At 39.9% G+C, this 18,550-nt stretch overlaps 1 protein-coding gene across 4 annotated transcripts; it reads left to right on the plus strand.

Moving 5' to 3' along the window:
* The first annotated feature begins 506 nt into the window (after positions 1 to 506).
* Positions 507 to 15,389, plus strand: sona (SON DNA and RNA binding protein a). Of its 4 annotated transcripts, none has more exons than XM_023260885.3 (10): positions 507 to 665; positions 4,965 to 5,060; positions 5,631 to 5,841; positions 6,592 to 6,668; positions 6,749 to 8,602; positions 8,817 to 9,225; positions 9,551 to 10,074; positions 10,296 to 10,783; positions 12,184 to 12,276; positions 13,297 to 15,389. In XM_023260885.3, the coding sequence occupies exons 2-9, from the start codon at positions 5,033 to 5,035 to the stop codon at positions 12,256 to 12,258; spliced, it is 3,666 nt and encodes a 1,221-aa protein (XP_023116653.1). In that variant the 5' UTR covers positions 507 to 665; positions 4,965 to 5,032; the 3' UTR covers positions 12,259 to 12,276; positions 13,297 to 15,389. The 4 variants fall into 4 exon arrangements, with proteins under 4 accessions (XP_023116653.1, XP_023116654.1, XP_035799701.1 ...); XM_023260886.3 differs by having other exon boundaries at positions 5,634 to 5,841; XM_035943808.2 differs by lacking the exon at positions 507 to 665 and adding an exon at positions 769 to 878.
* The last annotated feature ends 3,161 nt before the right edge of the window (positions 15,390 to 18,550 follow it).

Consider the following 18,550-nt stretch of genomic DNA (forward strand, 5'->3'; position numbering starts at 1 on the left):
CTTATCTTATCTTATCTTATCTTATCTTATCTTATCTTATCTTATCTTATCTTATCTTATCTTATCTTATCTTATCTTATCTTATCTTATCTTATCTTATCTTATCACGTGTACTTTAAAATGCTAAATATATATACATATTATTTTTTTAATTATGTATTTGTTGATCCAACTGCTCTATGTGTCTTAAATTTCCCCCAGAAGACATTTTTTTTTTTTTAATTTAATTACAGCACTTTTGTCAACTCAGGCTATTTTTTTAAATGTCGGCCTACCATATGAATAAACTCGATTTGTATAACAACCAAGTACAATAAAAAACTGGATTTATTTTTTTTGCCATAGTACACTGCCATAAATAATTGATATGATGGTACACATCGTGATTAAACAAGAAAATGAGACGATCATGCTACACAATCCAAGTTTACCACGGTTTGCTACGTTTGCTACAATGGAGCGTGCAGTTGCCTAGGAGACAGTGACGCCGCCATTCAAACCGCGCAGCATGGCATGTTGGGATACCTTTCCCCATCATGGCGGAGCAGTTAGTTGGCTAACGTCAACGGTTAGCATATTCAGCGATTGTTTGGTTTCGTGAAATCTGGGACTGCAGCCGCCTGGCATTTTCTACACAGGAACTGCATCCACCGAACATAAACTGGGTAGGTTTGGGCTACAGAACTCACTCAACGAACGAGTTTTTGAAACAAATAGCAGCTAAATATTTTAGCGTAGCAAGATAGCAGGTGAAATAGCTAAAAGCATGCTAACACTCGGCTAGCGGTGATGCCCTCGCTGGTGAAAGCTTGCTGTGAAATGAGGCCGCAGCGTGCAGGCCTGCGTTTGGTTCTTCTAGTTGGCGTGTTGTCCAGTTGGTAAGCGTTCACGTTGAACTAAATTACAGCTAATTGAAAAGCATAAAGTATTTGTTTTATTAATTTAAGCTAGCGCCTGCCAGCTAATGCCAGTTGCAGTCATCTATGAATGAAAGTTAGCAACAGCGGTGCAGGCCCGACTGTGGTTAGCGTTATCTAACGTGTTAACGAACCGTCGTAGTTGAAAACTTTTTGTCTTTTGCTTCTATTGTCCTTGCTACTGTAGACATACGTGCACAGATTTGCATTAGGCAGTAACTTAACACTCTGGCAGATTGTATCAGGAACAGAAGAGCTAACTTAGCTTTGTTTATCGTGCTGTAAATCTCAAATAACATGTTGGCAAACGGATACTGGGATGGTTAGCTTTAGCTTCAATTGAAGAGGTAATATCTGCTAGACGTGATGGCTATATTACTTTAAGTGTAACATACTGTGTTAGCATTGTTATTTTCAGACGAGTAACTATCGAAGGGCAAAGGCTGATTCTTTACGTAACTAAAGCCTGTAAATTATTTGAACAATTTGCCTAAAACAGAGTGCGCGCTTCACGTTAAGGCTGTATTGCCTCGTTTATATACGTCTGTACCTGCTTTTATCCGGATCAGACCGTCTTAACTTGCAAATACACATAGCTTCATGTCTATAGTAGCAATAAAAGTGTTTTTTTGTGAAGCTTTAAGATTTTTCTGATGAAATAATTGTGACCCAACAATGTTTGCAGTTTCTGGTGTAATCAGGCACGAAATCCAGGAGCATTACTATACTGCTATTGTGTTGTTTCCACTATTTAAGCTACATATGTTTGGTCTGTCAAATTTCCTTGTTTAGACTGAAAATCATTTGGGGATGGATTTCTTATATAAAACAATTATTCTTTTTTGTGATTATTCTATGCAGTGTAATCTTCCAAATATAACCCTTATAAGTTTTTTTAAAAAGTCATTTTGAAGCAGTAACATTTTAGTTACCATGAAGGGGCTGCAATTATTTTTGGCAAGTGGAAAACTGCATTATATGACCTGAACTGATTCTTTAAAGCTAATTCAACCGGTAAAAACAACTGGAGGAGTTCGAATTTTGGGAACAGAGCAGGCAGCGTAATATAGAGGCACATGGATAACTGTAGAGTAACTACTTTCCTTAATTAATGGAACACTTTGATCAAAAAACACTTTTTTTATTTACCAGTAGTAAACAAATTAGGTTTCTCTGCACATGATGGGGTTAGGTCTAAAAATATAACAAATATGTATACAATAAATTGTCAAATGAAACTGAAATGACTCCATTTGGAGTAAGGATTTTAATGCTCAATAGTCACATATTTCTGAAATTTGTGTGCATTAACACTTTGTAATGTTGATAGACACTGGAGGGAGTCCTACTCTTGGTTTAGGATGTGTTCTGACTACTCTGTCCTTGATCGATATGACATTAGGTTATTGTGCCAACACTCCTCTATTTAAGTTCTGGCAGATCATTTTAGTCTCTGGCTACATCTCGGTCAGTAGTGTTAAAGGGAAGGCATTTTGCCTCAGGAAGCATTAGGTATTTGCAGTTCATCCAGTCCCCAAAGATAGGTAATCTCCTAGAAGACACAGGCCAGTGTTCACTTGCACCTCTTTTTTCTGTTGTTTGTGTTTTTGTTTTGTTATGTTATTTTAAACACACAAAACTGTGACCTAGAAACTGACTCATGATGTAGACTGTAAAATAATAGCAAAAGCATAAGTTACACAGTTATCCTCTCTCTAATCTTGTCGGTTTTTATTCTTTGTGCTGAGGCGTACTGTAGGCTTATTAGGGTGGATGTGTGTTCAGAGACAAGCTGTCCTAGTTTTCCAGCTGAACAGTCAAGTTGTGGTGGCACTACAACATATCACAATTACTGATATCAATATGTATCACACTACCTGTTTATATATGAAAATGGAAATGCCTTGTTCCCTTAATGAAGCAGTGCACACTGATAGATACTTCCATGTTTGGGCCAACATTTTTATATGGTTGTATGTTATTTTAGAGAGGTGTTGTAGAGTGTGGTATTGTAGTTGTATTAAGAGGTGTTTTGGTTGTCTAACCTACCATATGTATATATGTGACCGGTGTGTTTCTGTCTCTGCATTGTGTGTGTTAGCAAAAATTCAGGCGTGCATCTTTTTTGGAGGCTGTCTCCATTTATTTTCCAGCTCCTGACATTAAAGTAGAAACACAAAATCCTCCTGTCAGTGATCGCTACAACACATGCCCCTCTCCCACAGAAATCAGCGACAAAAGGCGATACATTAAATTTTTCAAACAGAAAATAACATACCTGACATTAAAGTAGAAACACAAAATCCTCCTGTCAGTGATCGCTACAACACATGCCCCTACACAGATCAAATAATAACAAAGTGAGCATCTCGTAACAAGTTTAATCTAGCTAGAACAGAAATTTCCCCAGACTGCAAAGCCGCTTACCTCTCCCACAGAAATCAGCGACAAAAGGGCAGAGAATTGGCGCAACAATGGCACTTATAGAGGGCAGTGTTACATAGAATGTGACTGTAGTGGTACAAACCCAAACCAAAGTTCCACTTACTGACAAGGAGGCTCAACTAGTCAGGCATTAACTGAAACAAAAATAAACAAACAAACAAGCCCACAGACACAGATTTTGTGTAATTATCACAGTAACTAATGTACAACATATTCCATATACACACACTTATATATCACTGTATAATCGACCCTGTTACATATACATATAGATAAACTGCCTCTTGTTAAATAAGTAAATCACATTCAAATGCTGCTGCCTCACAAGTATCCAAAAACTGATTTGCTCCAGACCTGGCTTCCACTTTTAGAAAAATACCTGCCTTTACATGTAGTTTCGGGACATGTTAGTAGTCATAGTGTAATTAAGGCTGAAATGATTCCTCCTGTTTTTTGAGTAATTAGATTATTAGAATTCCTCGTTTAATCCACTACATACTAGACCCTAGGTCACTCACTGGCGGACCGCGGTCCGAGCCCAGACACAGACTTCATCCTATACGGATCCAGATCTTTAATCATTAAATTATAAGGGGATTTTAAATGTGATGGGATGCTTCTGTTCTGACACTTAGCAGATCAGACGACCGAACTATGAAGGCAGTTTGACATAGTAGACATTCTTTGTGGAAGTCGGCTTGACATAAACGAAAACCTCAGTCAGAGTTAAAAGTTAACTCAGGAGTGTTTAACGCATCATTTGGCTTCTGCACAAAATTAACCAATCGCAAACAGGTTGGAGAACAATGAGGAACACAAAAAAGTAGGACAGTGTAAACCACTGCTACTGGAAATTATGTAAGACAGGAATGCTGGTAGAAAACTGTTAAATGTGCATAATGTATTTATTTTACCGATCAATGCAGCTGATTATTTCTAACAGACAGCTGCACAATAAAACTATCAATCTTCATTTATTCAAACATGATATTGTATTGAAGTGCATGTAGGTCTGACATTGTCTCATAATGAAGGAAATCACTTTAATTTGAACCAAATCAAAGTGAAGCTAGTGTCACTGATTGAATATTTATCTGCAATAAATTCTAATAAACTAATCAGTTTTCTTATTTGTGTTCTATCAGCTACACTATCAGCAGTTTAAACAGACCAAACATTTAAAAAAAAAAAAAAAAAAAAACATATTTATGTGATTTCTGCATCACCAACTCAATATATGTTGGGTTCACATGGCTTTGAATTTTAGTTGAATATCCCTGTGCTATACTATATATGTACAATACACCGCAGATGTCCACCCATGTTCCACCAGGACAGTTATTTCTGTTGCACAGTGCGCTCACTTCCACTTTTGGTTCTGTAACGTGCATGTCAAGCGGAATCCGATTACTCGATTAATCACCAGAATAATCTATGGAATAGTCAATTACTAAAATAATCGATAGCTGCAGCTCTAGATGTAATGAAGATGTCTTTACTTACATTTTGTTGTAGTGTAGTCATGAAATCTGTACTTTTTTCTTCTGTTGTTCCTGCATTCTTTGTTGCTTAACTTACTTTGCCTTTTGTTTCCCTCCCTAGTGTTGAGTGAAAGAGCAGCACACCAGTAACGTTAAGAGGGCCTTTTAGAAAATCAAGGCACCGGCATCATGGAGTGTGCAGTGGACATTCCCTCAGGTAAGTTATGGATAGAACATAAATACACCTATATTATTTAAATTGTTGCACATTGTCTTGCATTTCCTGTTGTCTAAGGTTTAAACCTTTATATCAAACAGTTCATGTCTGTGTAGAATACAAATCTATTGTCCAGAAGCTATTAACAACCCGTGAAAAATGCATTGAAGTGACATGGCCTTTTTGTTTTTTGTAAACTCTCCAACTGTTTGTGATTTGCATAAAACTCCATCTTCACAGTTGGAAGGAGTAAACTGCACAGGCCATGCTCATCATTATAAAGAAAATCACTCTAATACAGCACAGTACAGATGCTAGTGGTATGGCTAGTTATAAATATTCCACCTTTCTCAAATAGCAAGCATTATATTGAACAGGATAGGTGAAAAGCTAACTAATGTCTCTGCAGTATCACTCTAGTAGTTTTCACCACATTGCACAGTAAAATTATTCTTATTATCAATGCAAGCCTTCAGATGAAGCAACATTAGTGCTGCAGTAAGTCCTAACAGTTTGCTCTAGGTTTTGTTATGGATTTGCTAAAGACTTGGAAACACTTTGTTCCCTTAGCAGGTGAGGATGATGCACCTGAAAAAGACGACGTGAATGCCAAGGAAGGGACTGACCCACCCCACAAGAAAAACAAGAAGCACAGAAAGCACAAGAGCAAGAAGAAGAAAAGAAAGAAGAAGGGCGAGAAGGAGAGCAGTTCAGAATCTGGTGCCGAATCTGATGTGGAGCCTCCACCTCCTCAGAGACCTTTCAGGACCACCAGAGCCAGGTCAGAAAAACTTGAAATACCAAGTCTTTATGAAGTTCTTGGACTTGATAAATGCATGCATTCCAAATTGTACATTTCTTCATATTCTAATAAATTTGATTTAACTGACAAAACATTACACTTAACAGTAATTATTCAAGCTGCTGCCACAGGTTTTGAACATTGCTCATGAATACAAAATACATCTTTGCATTCTTATCCAAAAAAAGCAGTTTGGTGCAATATGATTGCTAGTCTGTTTTTTTTTTTTTTTTTTTTTTTTTTTTTTTAAAAAGCATATCTGAAGTACCTTAAGCTGAGCAGACACTACAGATTCTGAAGATTCTAGCCCCAACTTATTTTAGTAGAATTGCAAGTAATACTGCTTTTCTCATTTTGGTACACAGAGGACAAAGTCATCTCATGTCAATAAGATTTACTGTAACTGTTGCTAGACTTCATTGTCTTTTTACATGCTTACAGTCAGTGTGAGCTGATTGGCTGGTTGACTGATCTGTACAGTGTGAGCTTAAAAAAAAAACAGGTTCTTTCTGTGCAGTAAGGCTGACTAAAGAGTGTGTTTTAGTTATTTTTAAAATGCTTGCTTTAGTCATTGTTATTTACCCAATGTACCACATCAGTAAAATTGTACAGTGTCTGTGCAGTTTAGCACATATTGACAGGATTCCCCACTTGTTTTTTGTTGTATTGGAATTTAATGTTTTGTACTTTGACAGGGAAATGCTAACCAAGTTATCCTTATGCTTTTAGTGCCAGACTGGCAGCAGCTGCAGGAGCTGGAGATCATGCTGGGCTGAAGGATGAGGGCAAAAGGGATACAACTGCAGGTAAAAGACGGTCAAAACCATAATTTGTATGTTTTTTGAAGCAATGAACACTTTTTTTAAATCGTGGCCTCTTCTTTCAGATCGTGTGGACACAGAGGGTGATTCAAAATCCAAAAAACACAAAAGACACGCTGCCAAAAAGAAGAAAAAGAAGAGGAAGAAAGATGAAAAGCAGGAAAAGAAATCCCCATCTCGGTCCCCATCTGAAAGCAGTTCAGCATCAGGTTCTGAGTCTGAAGGTGAAGGAGGTAAAGCGGCCGGTGATGGTAAATACTCTCCAGCTGCAGCTTCTGACCTCCAAGAACCGGTATCCAGACTGACTCCGAAAAGCAAACGAGGGGAAGAGAAAGTAGCTCCCAGTCTCTCACAGAAACCTGGATTGCTTGAAGTAAAGAAGGAGGAGATGACAGATATGGACGTGTCTTCCACTGGAGGGAAGGGTAGTCATGCCACTGAATCAGAAAAAGATACGAGATCACCATCTGCAGGCCAGGATGAGATAACACAGACAGAAACAGTTAAGGTTAAAACAGAAGGCAGTCATGGAGATGGTACATTCAGTCATGCCCAGGAACTGCCAGACATCATCCCAAAACAGGAAGGTACTACTCCAAGAGATGACCCAGGCTTGAAAGATCAGACCAATGCAGTTCAGAGGGCAAAGGTCCAAGATTTATCCAGGTCTCCTTCACCTTCCAGGGGCTTAGACATCAAGAGAACTGAGTCAGGTCCTAGTCGGTCGCCATCACCTAATCTCAGCAGGCAGCAGTCTGGTGGTCAAACAACAACATTACCGAAAGAACGGCCAAGATCCCATTCCAGGTCACCCTCAAAGGGAAAGCAGTCTTCAACTCCTCTGAAGAGTCATCTGTCCCGTTCTCGGTCCCGCTCTCAATCCCCTAAATCTCAGAGGAAGTCTCTCTCTCCCTCCCACAAGTCTCCAAAGAGAGTTAATCGTCACTCCCGATCTACCTCTCGCTCCGTCACCCCTAAGAAGAAGGTGTCAAAATCTCCAAGAAAATCCAAGTCTCCTAAACGGCGGAGAGGTTCTTTGTCTGCTTCGCCAAAACGACGAAAGACTTCGCCCTCTCCTAAAAGAAAAGCGTCACGATCCCCTAAACGTGGTGGCCGCAGGTCCCCGTCTCTGTCTCGGTCTCCAAGAAGAAGTCGAAGGTCCCAGTCACGTCCCCGTGGAGGCACTAAGCGTTCCAGAACCCGCTCACCGAGACATGGTGGTGCAGTTGGTAGGCGTTCAAAGTCGCGTTCTGTCGCTAGAGCCCGCCGCTCTCGCTCTAGATCGAGACGCCCTGTCGGTCGCTCCAGATCTCGGTCATTAAGACGTGCAGGAGGCAGGCGCTCTAGGAGTCGATCCTTGTCTCGACGCAGGAGGTCACCACCCCCCAGATCTCGCCGCTCTCGCTCCCGGTCAGTCCGCAGGAGCAGGCGAACTCGGTCGCGTTCCGTTGTTGTGCTTAAGCGCAACCGTCGCTCTAGAACAAGGAGTCCCCGTAAGAGGACCAAATCCAGAACCCCTCCTTCCCGACGGAGATCTAAATCTCGATCGCCAGCCAGGAGACGCTCTCGTTCCCCTGCCAGGAGAAACCGTTCTCCCCCAAGGTCTGGCAAACGCTCAAAGTCCCGCTCATTGTCTCGCAGGCACCGATCAAAGTCACACTCACCACAGCCTGGCAAAAGGAGGTCCAAATCCCCAAGGAAGAGTGGACGAAGGTCTAAGTCCAAATCTGTTTCTGCCGGTGTGAACAGATCTAAGTCCAGGTCCAGGTCTGAATCAAGTGACAGGGGGTCTAATAGCTCATCCCCTGCCAGATCCTTGTCTTCCTCCCCAGTTAAACAAAAAATGTCCTCCCCTAAGGCAGAGCAGGCAAGTGGTGGAAAGGCAGCAGGAGAAAATGAAGGAGTTTCAGCTCCAGCAGGTGAGACCTTTTCACTATTGCTTTTAGAAGCCTGTTATGATATGTCAAATGAATTTAATTAAATTTTCGTATTTGCACAGTTATCATGAGAATCCTAAGGCATATATTTTCTCTACTCATCGTTAGATTTCAATTACTCAAATCATTAAATGAAGTGTTTTGTTCCTAAAATGTCCATATTTTTATGCCATATTATTTAACATGCACTTTTCAGGTGCTTGGAAACCGGTACCCTCAGCAACTGCCTCCAGCTCCCAACCTGCAGCCTCTTCAGATAAGTTACAAGACCAGCTTGGTAATTGGACAAGCTGGTGTGGTACCCAAAAGGAGAATACTAGTTCATCTAATGAACAAGATGTTTCCAGGTCCAGGTCTGTTTCCCAAGAGCCTGGCACTGGCCCAGATGGGTCAGGTGGTTCAGAAGGCTCAGATGAAGAAGAGGAATCTCCAGTTAAAATGGTGTCTAAAAGCCAGAGGAGCTCCTCACGTTCTGCATCTCCTGAAATAAAGAACAAACAGCTGTCCAAGCCAGGCTCACCTACAGATCGCAGGAAACTTTCACGTTCAACTTCATCACCTCGCCGTTCAGCATCCAAGTCTATATCTAGAAGAAAGCTGTCCAGGTTTGTTGTGTGGCCTTGTTTTTATGAACCTACCTTACATCATGAATTACAGTTTTTATGGGTCCCTTAAGAGTTTTAAATTACTTCAAGATCTAAAGGTTTTGGATGTTGAGGACCTCATGAAATGGGGACTTGAAAGCCATCTAATCCCTCTACCACATGTTCACATTATGCTGCAGTAGTAAATGTAACTAACAAGCTAAAAATAAGTACAGCCTTCATGAATGTTTGAACAGTCCTGCTGCTCAGTTTGTTCCATAAATGTTACAGCGAGTTCCTGGATATTGTACAATTATTGATCAGTTTTATCGTTTGCTTTTCTCAGGTCAAAGTCTCCAGTGAGAAAAAGAGAACCAGTCTCTCCATCAGAGAGGAAGAAGCGCCGGTCCAAATCTCGGAGTCCTGCCCGACGGCGGAGTTCACAGTCACGCTCTGCCGCACGACGTAAACATTCACGGTCCAAGTCGCGTACCAGAGTCCGCCGGTCCAAGTCTCGCTCTCCAGCCCGCAAGAGGCGATCTCGTTCACCAAATGCTCGAGGAAGGAGGAGGTCCAAGTCCACGGAGAGAAAAAAGCGATCCAAGAGTCGCTCCACAGGCCGAAGAAAAAGGTCCAGATCAGGAGACAGAAGCAGGAGATCTAGGTCCCGTTCCTCTGATCGTAGACGCAGGTCAAGGTCAAGGGGTCGAGGGAGGCGCCCGGTGTTTCGCAGCCGTTCCTTCGATAGACGGGACAGGTGGAAAAGGGAACCTAGTCACTCTCCAGTTCTCATCCTCCGTAAACAACGCCGCTCAGGGTCCCGGACACGACGCAGCACCAGCAAGACACCTCCACGGCTCACTGAACTGGGTAAAGCATTTAGACTGTAATCAGTGACAATCACATGTAAAACAGTTAACACTCATTATATTCTGATGTTATGTTTGTGAACATTCGTTCAACAATTTGGCATGCTTTGTTGTTCGATTTTTAGTTTATTTTACATTGCTCTTATGGTTAACCTTTCCTTATTTTCCTCTCTCTGCCTTGTTACCCCCCTCTCTGTCTCTCTTTCACTGTCCTTTTCTCAGATAAGGACCAGTTGCTTGAGATAGCTAAGGCTAATGCTGCTGCAATGTGTGCTAAGGCGGGGGTTCCCATTCCTGAGAGTCTTCGGCCTAAAGCCATCCTGCAGCTCCCTTTGCCCACTCCATCTCCTGCCCCCATCTCCTTACCTTTACCTTTACCGCTTCCGATGGGCATGGGGATGCCCAACATGCCGAATATGCCCAACATGGGTCCAATGGGTATACCCAATATTCCTGGAATGCCCAGCATGTCAAACATCACCATGAGTGCCGCTATGGCGAGCATGACAGCAGCTACTATGACAGCTGCTTTGACCAATATGGGTGCCCTGGCGGCCATGCCTCCCCTTGCCCCACTTCCTACCATTACTAACAAGCCTCCCCCGTGCCTTGCCCCCCCACAACCATCTCTAAACCTGGACCACATTGAAGAAGCGAAGAGGAAGGTGACTCAGCAGGCTAACATACATACCATCAAGGAGCTTACTGAGGTAAATGTCAAAACAAAAAAGTGTTTATTTTTGTTGGGGAGATTTGCTCCTCGGGCTCTGCACTTAAGCACATTAAGCTTTCATTTGAGGAGGTTTGCATCAATATTGAAAGAACTGCGTGTGAGATACAGCCCCTCTTAAAACAGTGCACTCCTTGCTAAGATTCAAAAGTAATTGGACACATGGCTACTAAATGTTTCTTGGGTAATAGTGTGTCATTTCATTATTAGTTCTTACACAAAAGGACTCACATCTGGTTCATAGTTTACTGAGATGGAGGCAGAGCTGTCTGGCAATATGAGAAATGTCTTCCCCACAATGCAAATGCAAAAAAAAAAAAACAGGATGAAAAAGCACAAAGACAGATATGAAACTTGCATGGTGTGCCAAAATCAGCTGTTGAGTTTATTCTAAAAACGTGTGTGCAGGAAAACTAGAAAACGGCAAAAGACCTGGTAAACTGAAGACCAGATTGTGGATGACAGGAAAATCATTTGATAGTGAAGGAAAAAAAACATTTCACGTCAGCACAGCAAGAAGCAGATAAGAGGACTTCATGAGCATAATCTCAGAGGATTTGCCACAAGATGTTACCCTGTTAGCCTCAAAACCCATAGAGTTCTGGAACAAAATTTTAGGACAGATGAGGTAGATTAGAACGACACCCATGCAAACATGATTTCAGAACATTGTGGCGATGGTTTGTCCGTTATTGCTTGCTGCTTACTTATGGCTTTACTTCTGACGACCATTTTCAAAGTAACACTAGATCACAGCTAGATATCTTTCATATATTTTTACTAAATACTCTTAAAATTTGCAGTTGACCTTTTGAGATAAATACTCTTCAATACAACTGCTGGTGTCTTGTGACCAGTCACAACCTAAGATTCTGAACTCACATATTTACAGCCAGCTCAAACAACAAGTCTTTCTCTTGTGCACCAGAATCAAAGAACAGGTGAAGTATCCTTGAGACAGTCACCTGATCTGATTCTAAATGTGCTGCATTCCACTTGTTGAAGGCCAGAATAAAGGCAAAATGATCCTACAACAAGAACAAGCTGAAAGTGACTACAGTGATGGCCTGGGTGGGCGTCACCAGAGAATATAAACATTTGGTGATAGTTAGGGATCAGTGACCTCTATCACTTACTGCAAAGGATTTTTTATTGAATATAACTGTTGATTTTGTTTGAATTGATGTGTCTGTTACTTTTGAATCGCTAAACTTTGAAAACTATGTGTTTAAAGGGTTTATGCTCCTGCACAGTTCTTTATACGTTGAGCCTGAAGAAGAAAAAATGTGTCCCTGTGCAAACCCTTACAGTTTCGACTGTATTTGTGCATACAGTTCCTGTGTCCTTAAATAACTCGTGTTTCTCCTTGTGTTTTTGTAGAAGTGTAAGATGATCGCAAATAGCAAGGAGGAGATGGCCATCGCAAAACCCCATGTCTCCGATGATGAAAGCTAAAACCGTAAAGCCCTCACGGTAATATCACTAATCTGTGTCTTTTGTATTTTTATGTTAAGAACTTTATCAATTTCATTAGATTCTGTTGTAGGTATTGGGTTTTTAATTAGTGATATTCAAAAGCATTTGGCGTGCCATGTTGAAGCATTATGTTTCCAGCAGCTGAATTACACCTCTGTATTTACATTTTTAAGCTTATTAAATTGATCTTCACCTTGTCTAGTCAATCACTGGTGCGATAGCAATATCACTGTTGGCTCTCTCAGTTTTGAATTAACTTTTTTCTATCACTATGTAGGCGATTAAGTGCTTGTCCTTCCACTTTTGTCTCTCAGTCACAATTTTAAACCTTTTAAATCATGGTTTGGATAAGAAACAATCTTCCTCTTTTTATAGTCTTTTCCATTTGGCTTAGCACTTTCACTGTTACTCCTTTTTTCTGTTATTCATTCCTTCTCCCTGCATCATTCATCATTTATGATTAGTTAAGTCATTTATCAGTGACTCGTTAAAATATATCAACCCATTCATTATTTGAGAGGTTTTTTTTCTACCCTGTCCAGTTTTGCATACATTTTACTGTTGTTTGAAGACCCACACTGACTTTTGGGACTGCTGTTTTTTTTTACCTGATATCTGTATTGTATGTGTAAATTTGCATTGAAATAATTTCATGTCATGGTACTTCTACATGGTACATACTCTAATACTGTAACCATGATAGCCTTTTCTTAGAACCTTAAATAACGAAGTATAAGCATGCCAAACATAGATGTCTCAAATGAGACGCACGAGTTTTGCGTATGTTCTTGACTAGATGTGATTTAAATTACACAAACTCACAAACTTATTTTTTGCACTATTCAAACAATTATCCTTTGCTTTATGTGTAGTAGCAAGGGAAAAACATCACGTAGGTAATAAAGTTAATGACAGCTCATATTCCGTGTAGACATTAATTGATGATCTGCTATTAAACAAATGAGACAAAATGTTCATGCAAACTTTGCCCTTTTCTTTATCTTTTTCTGCACACAGCCGCTCATCCTCAAAGGAGGAGTGAAGGAAAATTGACAAGATTCTTTACAGAAGGACTTCCAGTAGGACTTCTTTACAGTTCACCAGATGACCTGACTGATTGGAAGAGCACCCTAGTTGTCACAGTTACAATATAGGAGCGTCGGCCACTGCCCCATTCTCCTCAGTTTGTTTCCGTTTGTGTGAGCGAGAGACTGGCAGACTTTTCACCTGTGATACCACTCAGAAAACCGGACACACTGGTGTGTGCTCAGTTGCGTGACTGTACAGTGAGTGTGTGTGTATATATAGTGACTTTCACCACCAACCCCTCAGTCTTGCTGCAGTCACTGTTGTAAAGACTAAAAAAGGAAACAAACCAAACTAACTAGTGGCGCAAGTGTTTTTGTAAAAGTTCTCTAAGTTTCTCTAAATTTGTTTTACCTTTATGCTTTCTTAAAGGATTGTGTTAAGTGGTCCCTGGTTTTATAAACAAATAATGCAGATGAAGTTAGTGATAGTAGATCCTCACATGTGATTTGCTCTCCCAAGGTTGGATTTCCAGCATAAGAGGGCGACCACATGTCGTGTGTTCCAAAACAGGTCGGCAGATCTGACTGTTTTGAAGGACGGAAACAAATGAATATATTTGCTGCGAAAGAAGGAGATCTCTCCATTCACAAAGCATTACTAATTCAGTTAGTACGGCCCTGGGTGTGAGTTCCTTTCCACTGTTTTTACAGCACCAAGCTAATCCTTTTCTCTAACCTGTCTTTCATTTGGGCTTTGTTGGGAACATGCTTTACTTTAGATTCGATTGGACAGTCAATCTTTGACTTTTAACACCAATTTCACCACTTTCCCTATTGTATGTTTTCATTTAAATGCACAGAAAGTGTAACAGTTTTATTCTGACAGTTGCAATGATCACTTTGCGGTTTTGTTTTTCTTTCATCTGTCATCTGGGTTTTGACTTTTGACTGAAAGCAGTACTGATTGGTGGCTGTCTTGGTTGTCTGGAACTTGCCAGCCACACAGAACCTACTGTTTATATTTGATACAGGTATTGAAAGTCCGAGACAACTAGGATCAGTTGACTGTATCTTGAACGACCAAGCTCAAGCTAAACATGTCTTTTTTTCCTGATTAAAAATAAGAAAGATGCACATGCATATTTCCTAAAACGTACTGTAAGTTGAGGAAATAATACCCGTTTGTAAACCATTTCTATTTTACTGTATGACTGAATACCGAAGAAAGACTTGGGTCTTTCAGTGAGGTTTACATTTTTAAAACATTTCAGTTTCAGTGGTGTCTTGGTTTTTTTTTTACTCCGATAACATAATTCCCATTATTGCTCTGGGGCAGACGAATGGCTTGTACTGTGTAAAGTTTGAACGTAGAAAGTTGAGAATGTCCAGAGCTGTGTCACTGTTCAATGTCTTTGTGTGTTAGACAATCAGGTTCTTTGTCTCAAGATGCATGTTTTGAAGAAAGAACTATAGCCACATGAAAAGTACACATCTTCCAGCGTCGTATTCGGGTGATTAAATAAAGGAGAGGATGTATAGTAATATGCAAACATGAAACACCCACCAAGCCTGTTTCATTTAATCCACCAACACCTTCAATACCTGCTTTTTCCTGCAGATGCTTTTATCCTGGCCTGTATTGTACGTGGCTCTGGTTAAACATATTTCAATGAATGCATTTGTCCTTTGAATAACAATTCAAGAACAAAGATGAACTTGGTGCTTTTGGGGAAACTGACAGGGATTCTGGTTTTAAAAAGTCTTGGACTCAAAATTCACGTTAATTTTCATCGGTAGAGGGGGAATCATTCTGAATCCATCCTGCTCCTCACCCAGGGCTGTTTAACTGTGGAAGATAATCTGTGAAGGTTTTGTCAGACTGTAACCGTACTTACTCTGTACCACAAATGTTGAACCATTGAATTGATTTCCTGAGGTAACCTTTAGCTATTTTAATGACAGGAAAAAAAAAGTTGAAAATGCATTTTAGGATTTTTTTTCTTCTTTTGGTTGTTTGAATATGACCTCGCTTGCTTTGTACATAAATGTGTTGATGATTATTAAAAACCTCAACGATCTGTATGCACTGCTCTCTGTCTGTGCTGTGTTTGCTTACACCCGTTTCAGTTAAGCTTTATTTATTCAGGAAGTCTCATTGTGATCGAGGCTGTTACTGCAAGAGAGAGGGAATTATATAGAGAAAGTTGCAATGAAAATAGTTAACTCCAAACTGTCACACACGACCACATTAATGAAAACATTCACATGTATAGCTTCAGTCCCTCAGCAAAATTAGCATTTTTAGCTTCAAATTATGCTGCAGCTTATTCAAGTATGAATAGTGCTGTGCATAATAGTGAAAGCTAGTCTTTCTCAGTTTGTATGAGGATTTTTTTAAACCACTCTGGTGCCATGGTTACAAACAAATACAAATTACAAATAAATATCCTCACAGCTGATATTGGCAGGGGTAGCCAACACGGTGCCCGCGGGCACCTGGTTACCTGCAGAGACCATGTGAGTTGCCCCAGACACGTTCTAAAAATAACACTAGTCACCATGAAATTCCTTATAAAAAAATTGGAGTTGCTGTTCTTTTAAAATCAAAAATACTTACATTAATGCAGATTTTAAATTACAATATTAGTTATAATTTATTTATTTATTTTTTTAAACAAAAATGTCTTCGGTGTAAATGAACTTTGACCTTGTCCGAGTCAAAGTTCACTGCGCATGTCCAACTATACGTCACTGCTGAAGCGTCCGGGCTCAGACACTTTGGGAAGCTAGATGTGGTTTTTACCCCCAAAAGCATGACAGAGAAGTGAAAGAGAAAACACTATTTTCACGATGACTGGGAGGAAGAGTTCTTTTTCACGACAGTGAAAGATAAGTGTGAGTCCTATTTGCGGGGCGACTATTGCGTCGGCAAAGCGGCACAATGTGGAGAGATGCTACTTTAGCCGCTACAAAGCTTCCATGCTAACTAGCCACCTGGTAGCGCACATAGACTGTATGCACACTACGGACAGGAAAAGCCCGGGACTTAAAGGGAGCTTTGACATCTACTACGCGGCAAAAAGTTTCTTCATGGAGAAAAATGTACCATTAGAAAAGCTTGTTTTAATGACGACGGATGGGGCTCCTCCATGACGGGTCGCCATGCAGGCTTCATTGTACGATGCAGAGGTGATCCAGACTTCCCAACATTCCTACATTACCACTGCATCATTCACCAGCAGGACATAAGCATGTACATAAGTGGCCGGATTTGATCATGTGATGACTCGTGTCATGAAGATCATAAATGGCTCCAAAGCCAAACAACCCAGGACACTGAAGGTGCTGCTGGAGGAGCTGTCAGCTGAACATGGTGACCTGTTACTACACACAGAAACCCCATGGATCAGCAGGGGACCAGTTTTGCAGCGTTTTTTTAGTCACTGTTGGCCGAAATCAAAGAGTTCATGCAATCCAAAGGGGAAGACACCTCGCTGCTGGAGGACACTGAGTGGATTCTTGCCCTTGCATTTTTAATGGACATCACTGAGAAACTGAACCATCTGAACTGTGAGCTGCAAGGTAAAGGTAAGACATGATAAGCTCTGCAATGCCAGGCTTCCCACTAACACACATTTACAGACAAAGAAAGAGGTAACACATGTTGTCATTCAAAACACCGTGCCATTACACAAAAATGTGAAAAATAATTTGTTGAAAACATGTAATGATTTGTTGTTATGATCTGTTAAAAATGTTGCAATGCTGGTGAAAAATGCTGGTGATTAGTACTAATGTGATAGGATTCATTTCAAAATGTGAAAGAGTTGATTTTTTTTCCTACATAACTGATAATTTGTACAAACATGGGACAGAGTTCATGAATTGTTCAAAAATGTTACAAAGGTAGTGGATTGCAGAAATGAAGCATGATTTGATGACAGTTAATGATTTCCTAAAAATGATAGAAGTGATAATGTGCACAGAAATGTAACTGGTGTGCTTTTGAATAAAATGCTGCAAATATGCTGATTCATACAAAACTGCCAAGAAAGATATTTACAACAGTTTCAGAGATGGGATACCTCTGACTTTTAAATATTGGAACAGTTTTCCATGTATTTGTGTGTGTGTTTCCTACCGTCGTTGCTGTGGAAATCGTTGTTAATAATTATTGTAAGGAATAACTAACATAAATGTGATCAGACAGTCTTTTTTCATATTATTTTCTTTATTATTATTATTGTTTAAAGATGATGGCGCAAGTTTGCTATTGAGGAAGTTTGTATCAAACAAGGTGCCCTTCGTACCACTGAGTACCCTTGAAGTTGCTCTCAGGTTCAAAAAGGTTGGGGACCCCTGTTGTAAAGTTTGATACATGATGGCAGTTTTTTCTGTTCATTAGCATTCAGTTTATCAAAGTGATTTTAAACTGAAAATACATCTATATCAGGCTGGTATGAGATATATATATATATATATATATATATATATATATATATATATATAGATAGATAGATAGATAGATAGATAGATAGATAGATAGATAGATAGATAGATAGATAGATAGATACTTTATTAATCCCAAGGGAAATTCAAGTAGTAGCAATTTCATACTAATAGCTATGGAAGTAATACCAATCTACTTAGGGACTGAACTGGATTTATCCGTTATACTGTTCACAATTCATGTAATGTATTTTAGCTATAAAGTGAGAGATTAAAACTATGATAACTTCTACTCTTTGCAAACCACATCTCTGCTTTTATACAGAAAACTAAATGCAGAAATAGCAGCCATTGTTTTGTTAGAGGAATCAATTGGGTGTTTATATTTTGTGGTGAGTAATTATCTTTAATGAATTCAATTTTCCAAACCATGATTGCAGAATGAACAATTCACTGCTCCATATTCAATCAAATGTCCTCCAGCTCTGCCATTGTGGAGTTCAAGATTAGAGTTTGTCAATTTGCAGGTAAGGAAAGAAACCAGAAGAGTGAACGTGATTTTTGTTTTTTAGGAAAGATAAAAGGTTGCTGCTTATTTGAAATGAGCTGTATCAAGTTCATGGAGCCGTATATATGTATAGAGAAAAAAGTATCGTGGAGCGTTGCTTGCTCTTTTGGAAAAATGCCATTTTCCTAAAGGGCAGTGGAGCCACATAACATATTTTAAAATAGTAAAATTTCTTTATCAACACAAGCAGTGGTATATACCTCTTCTGTTTGCTTTTTCCAACAAC

This window comes from Amphiprion ocellaris, chromosome 11, assembly GCF_022539595.1.
Source record: "Amphiprion ocellaris isolate individual 3 ecotype Okinawa chromosome 11, ASM2253959v1, whole genome shotgun sequence".
NCBI classification, from domain to species: domain Eukaryota; kingdom Metazoa; phylum Chordata; class Actinopteri; family Pomacentridae; genus Amphiprion; species Amphiprion ocellaris.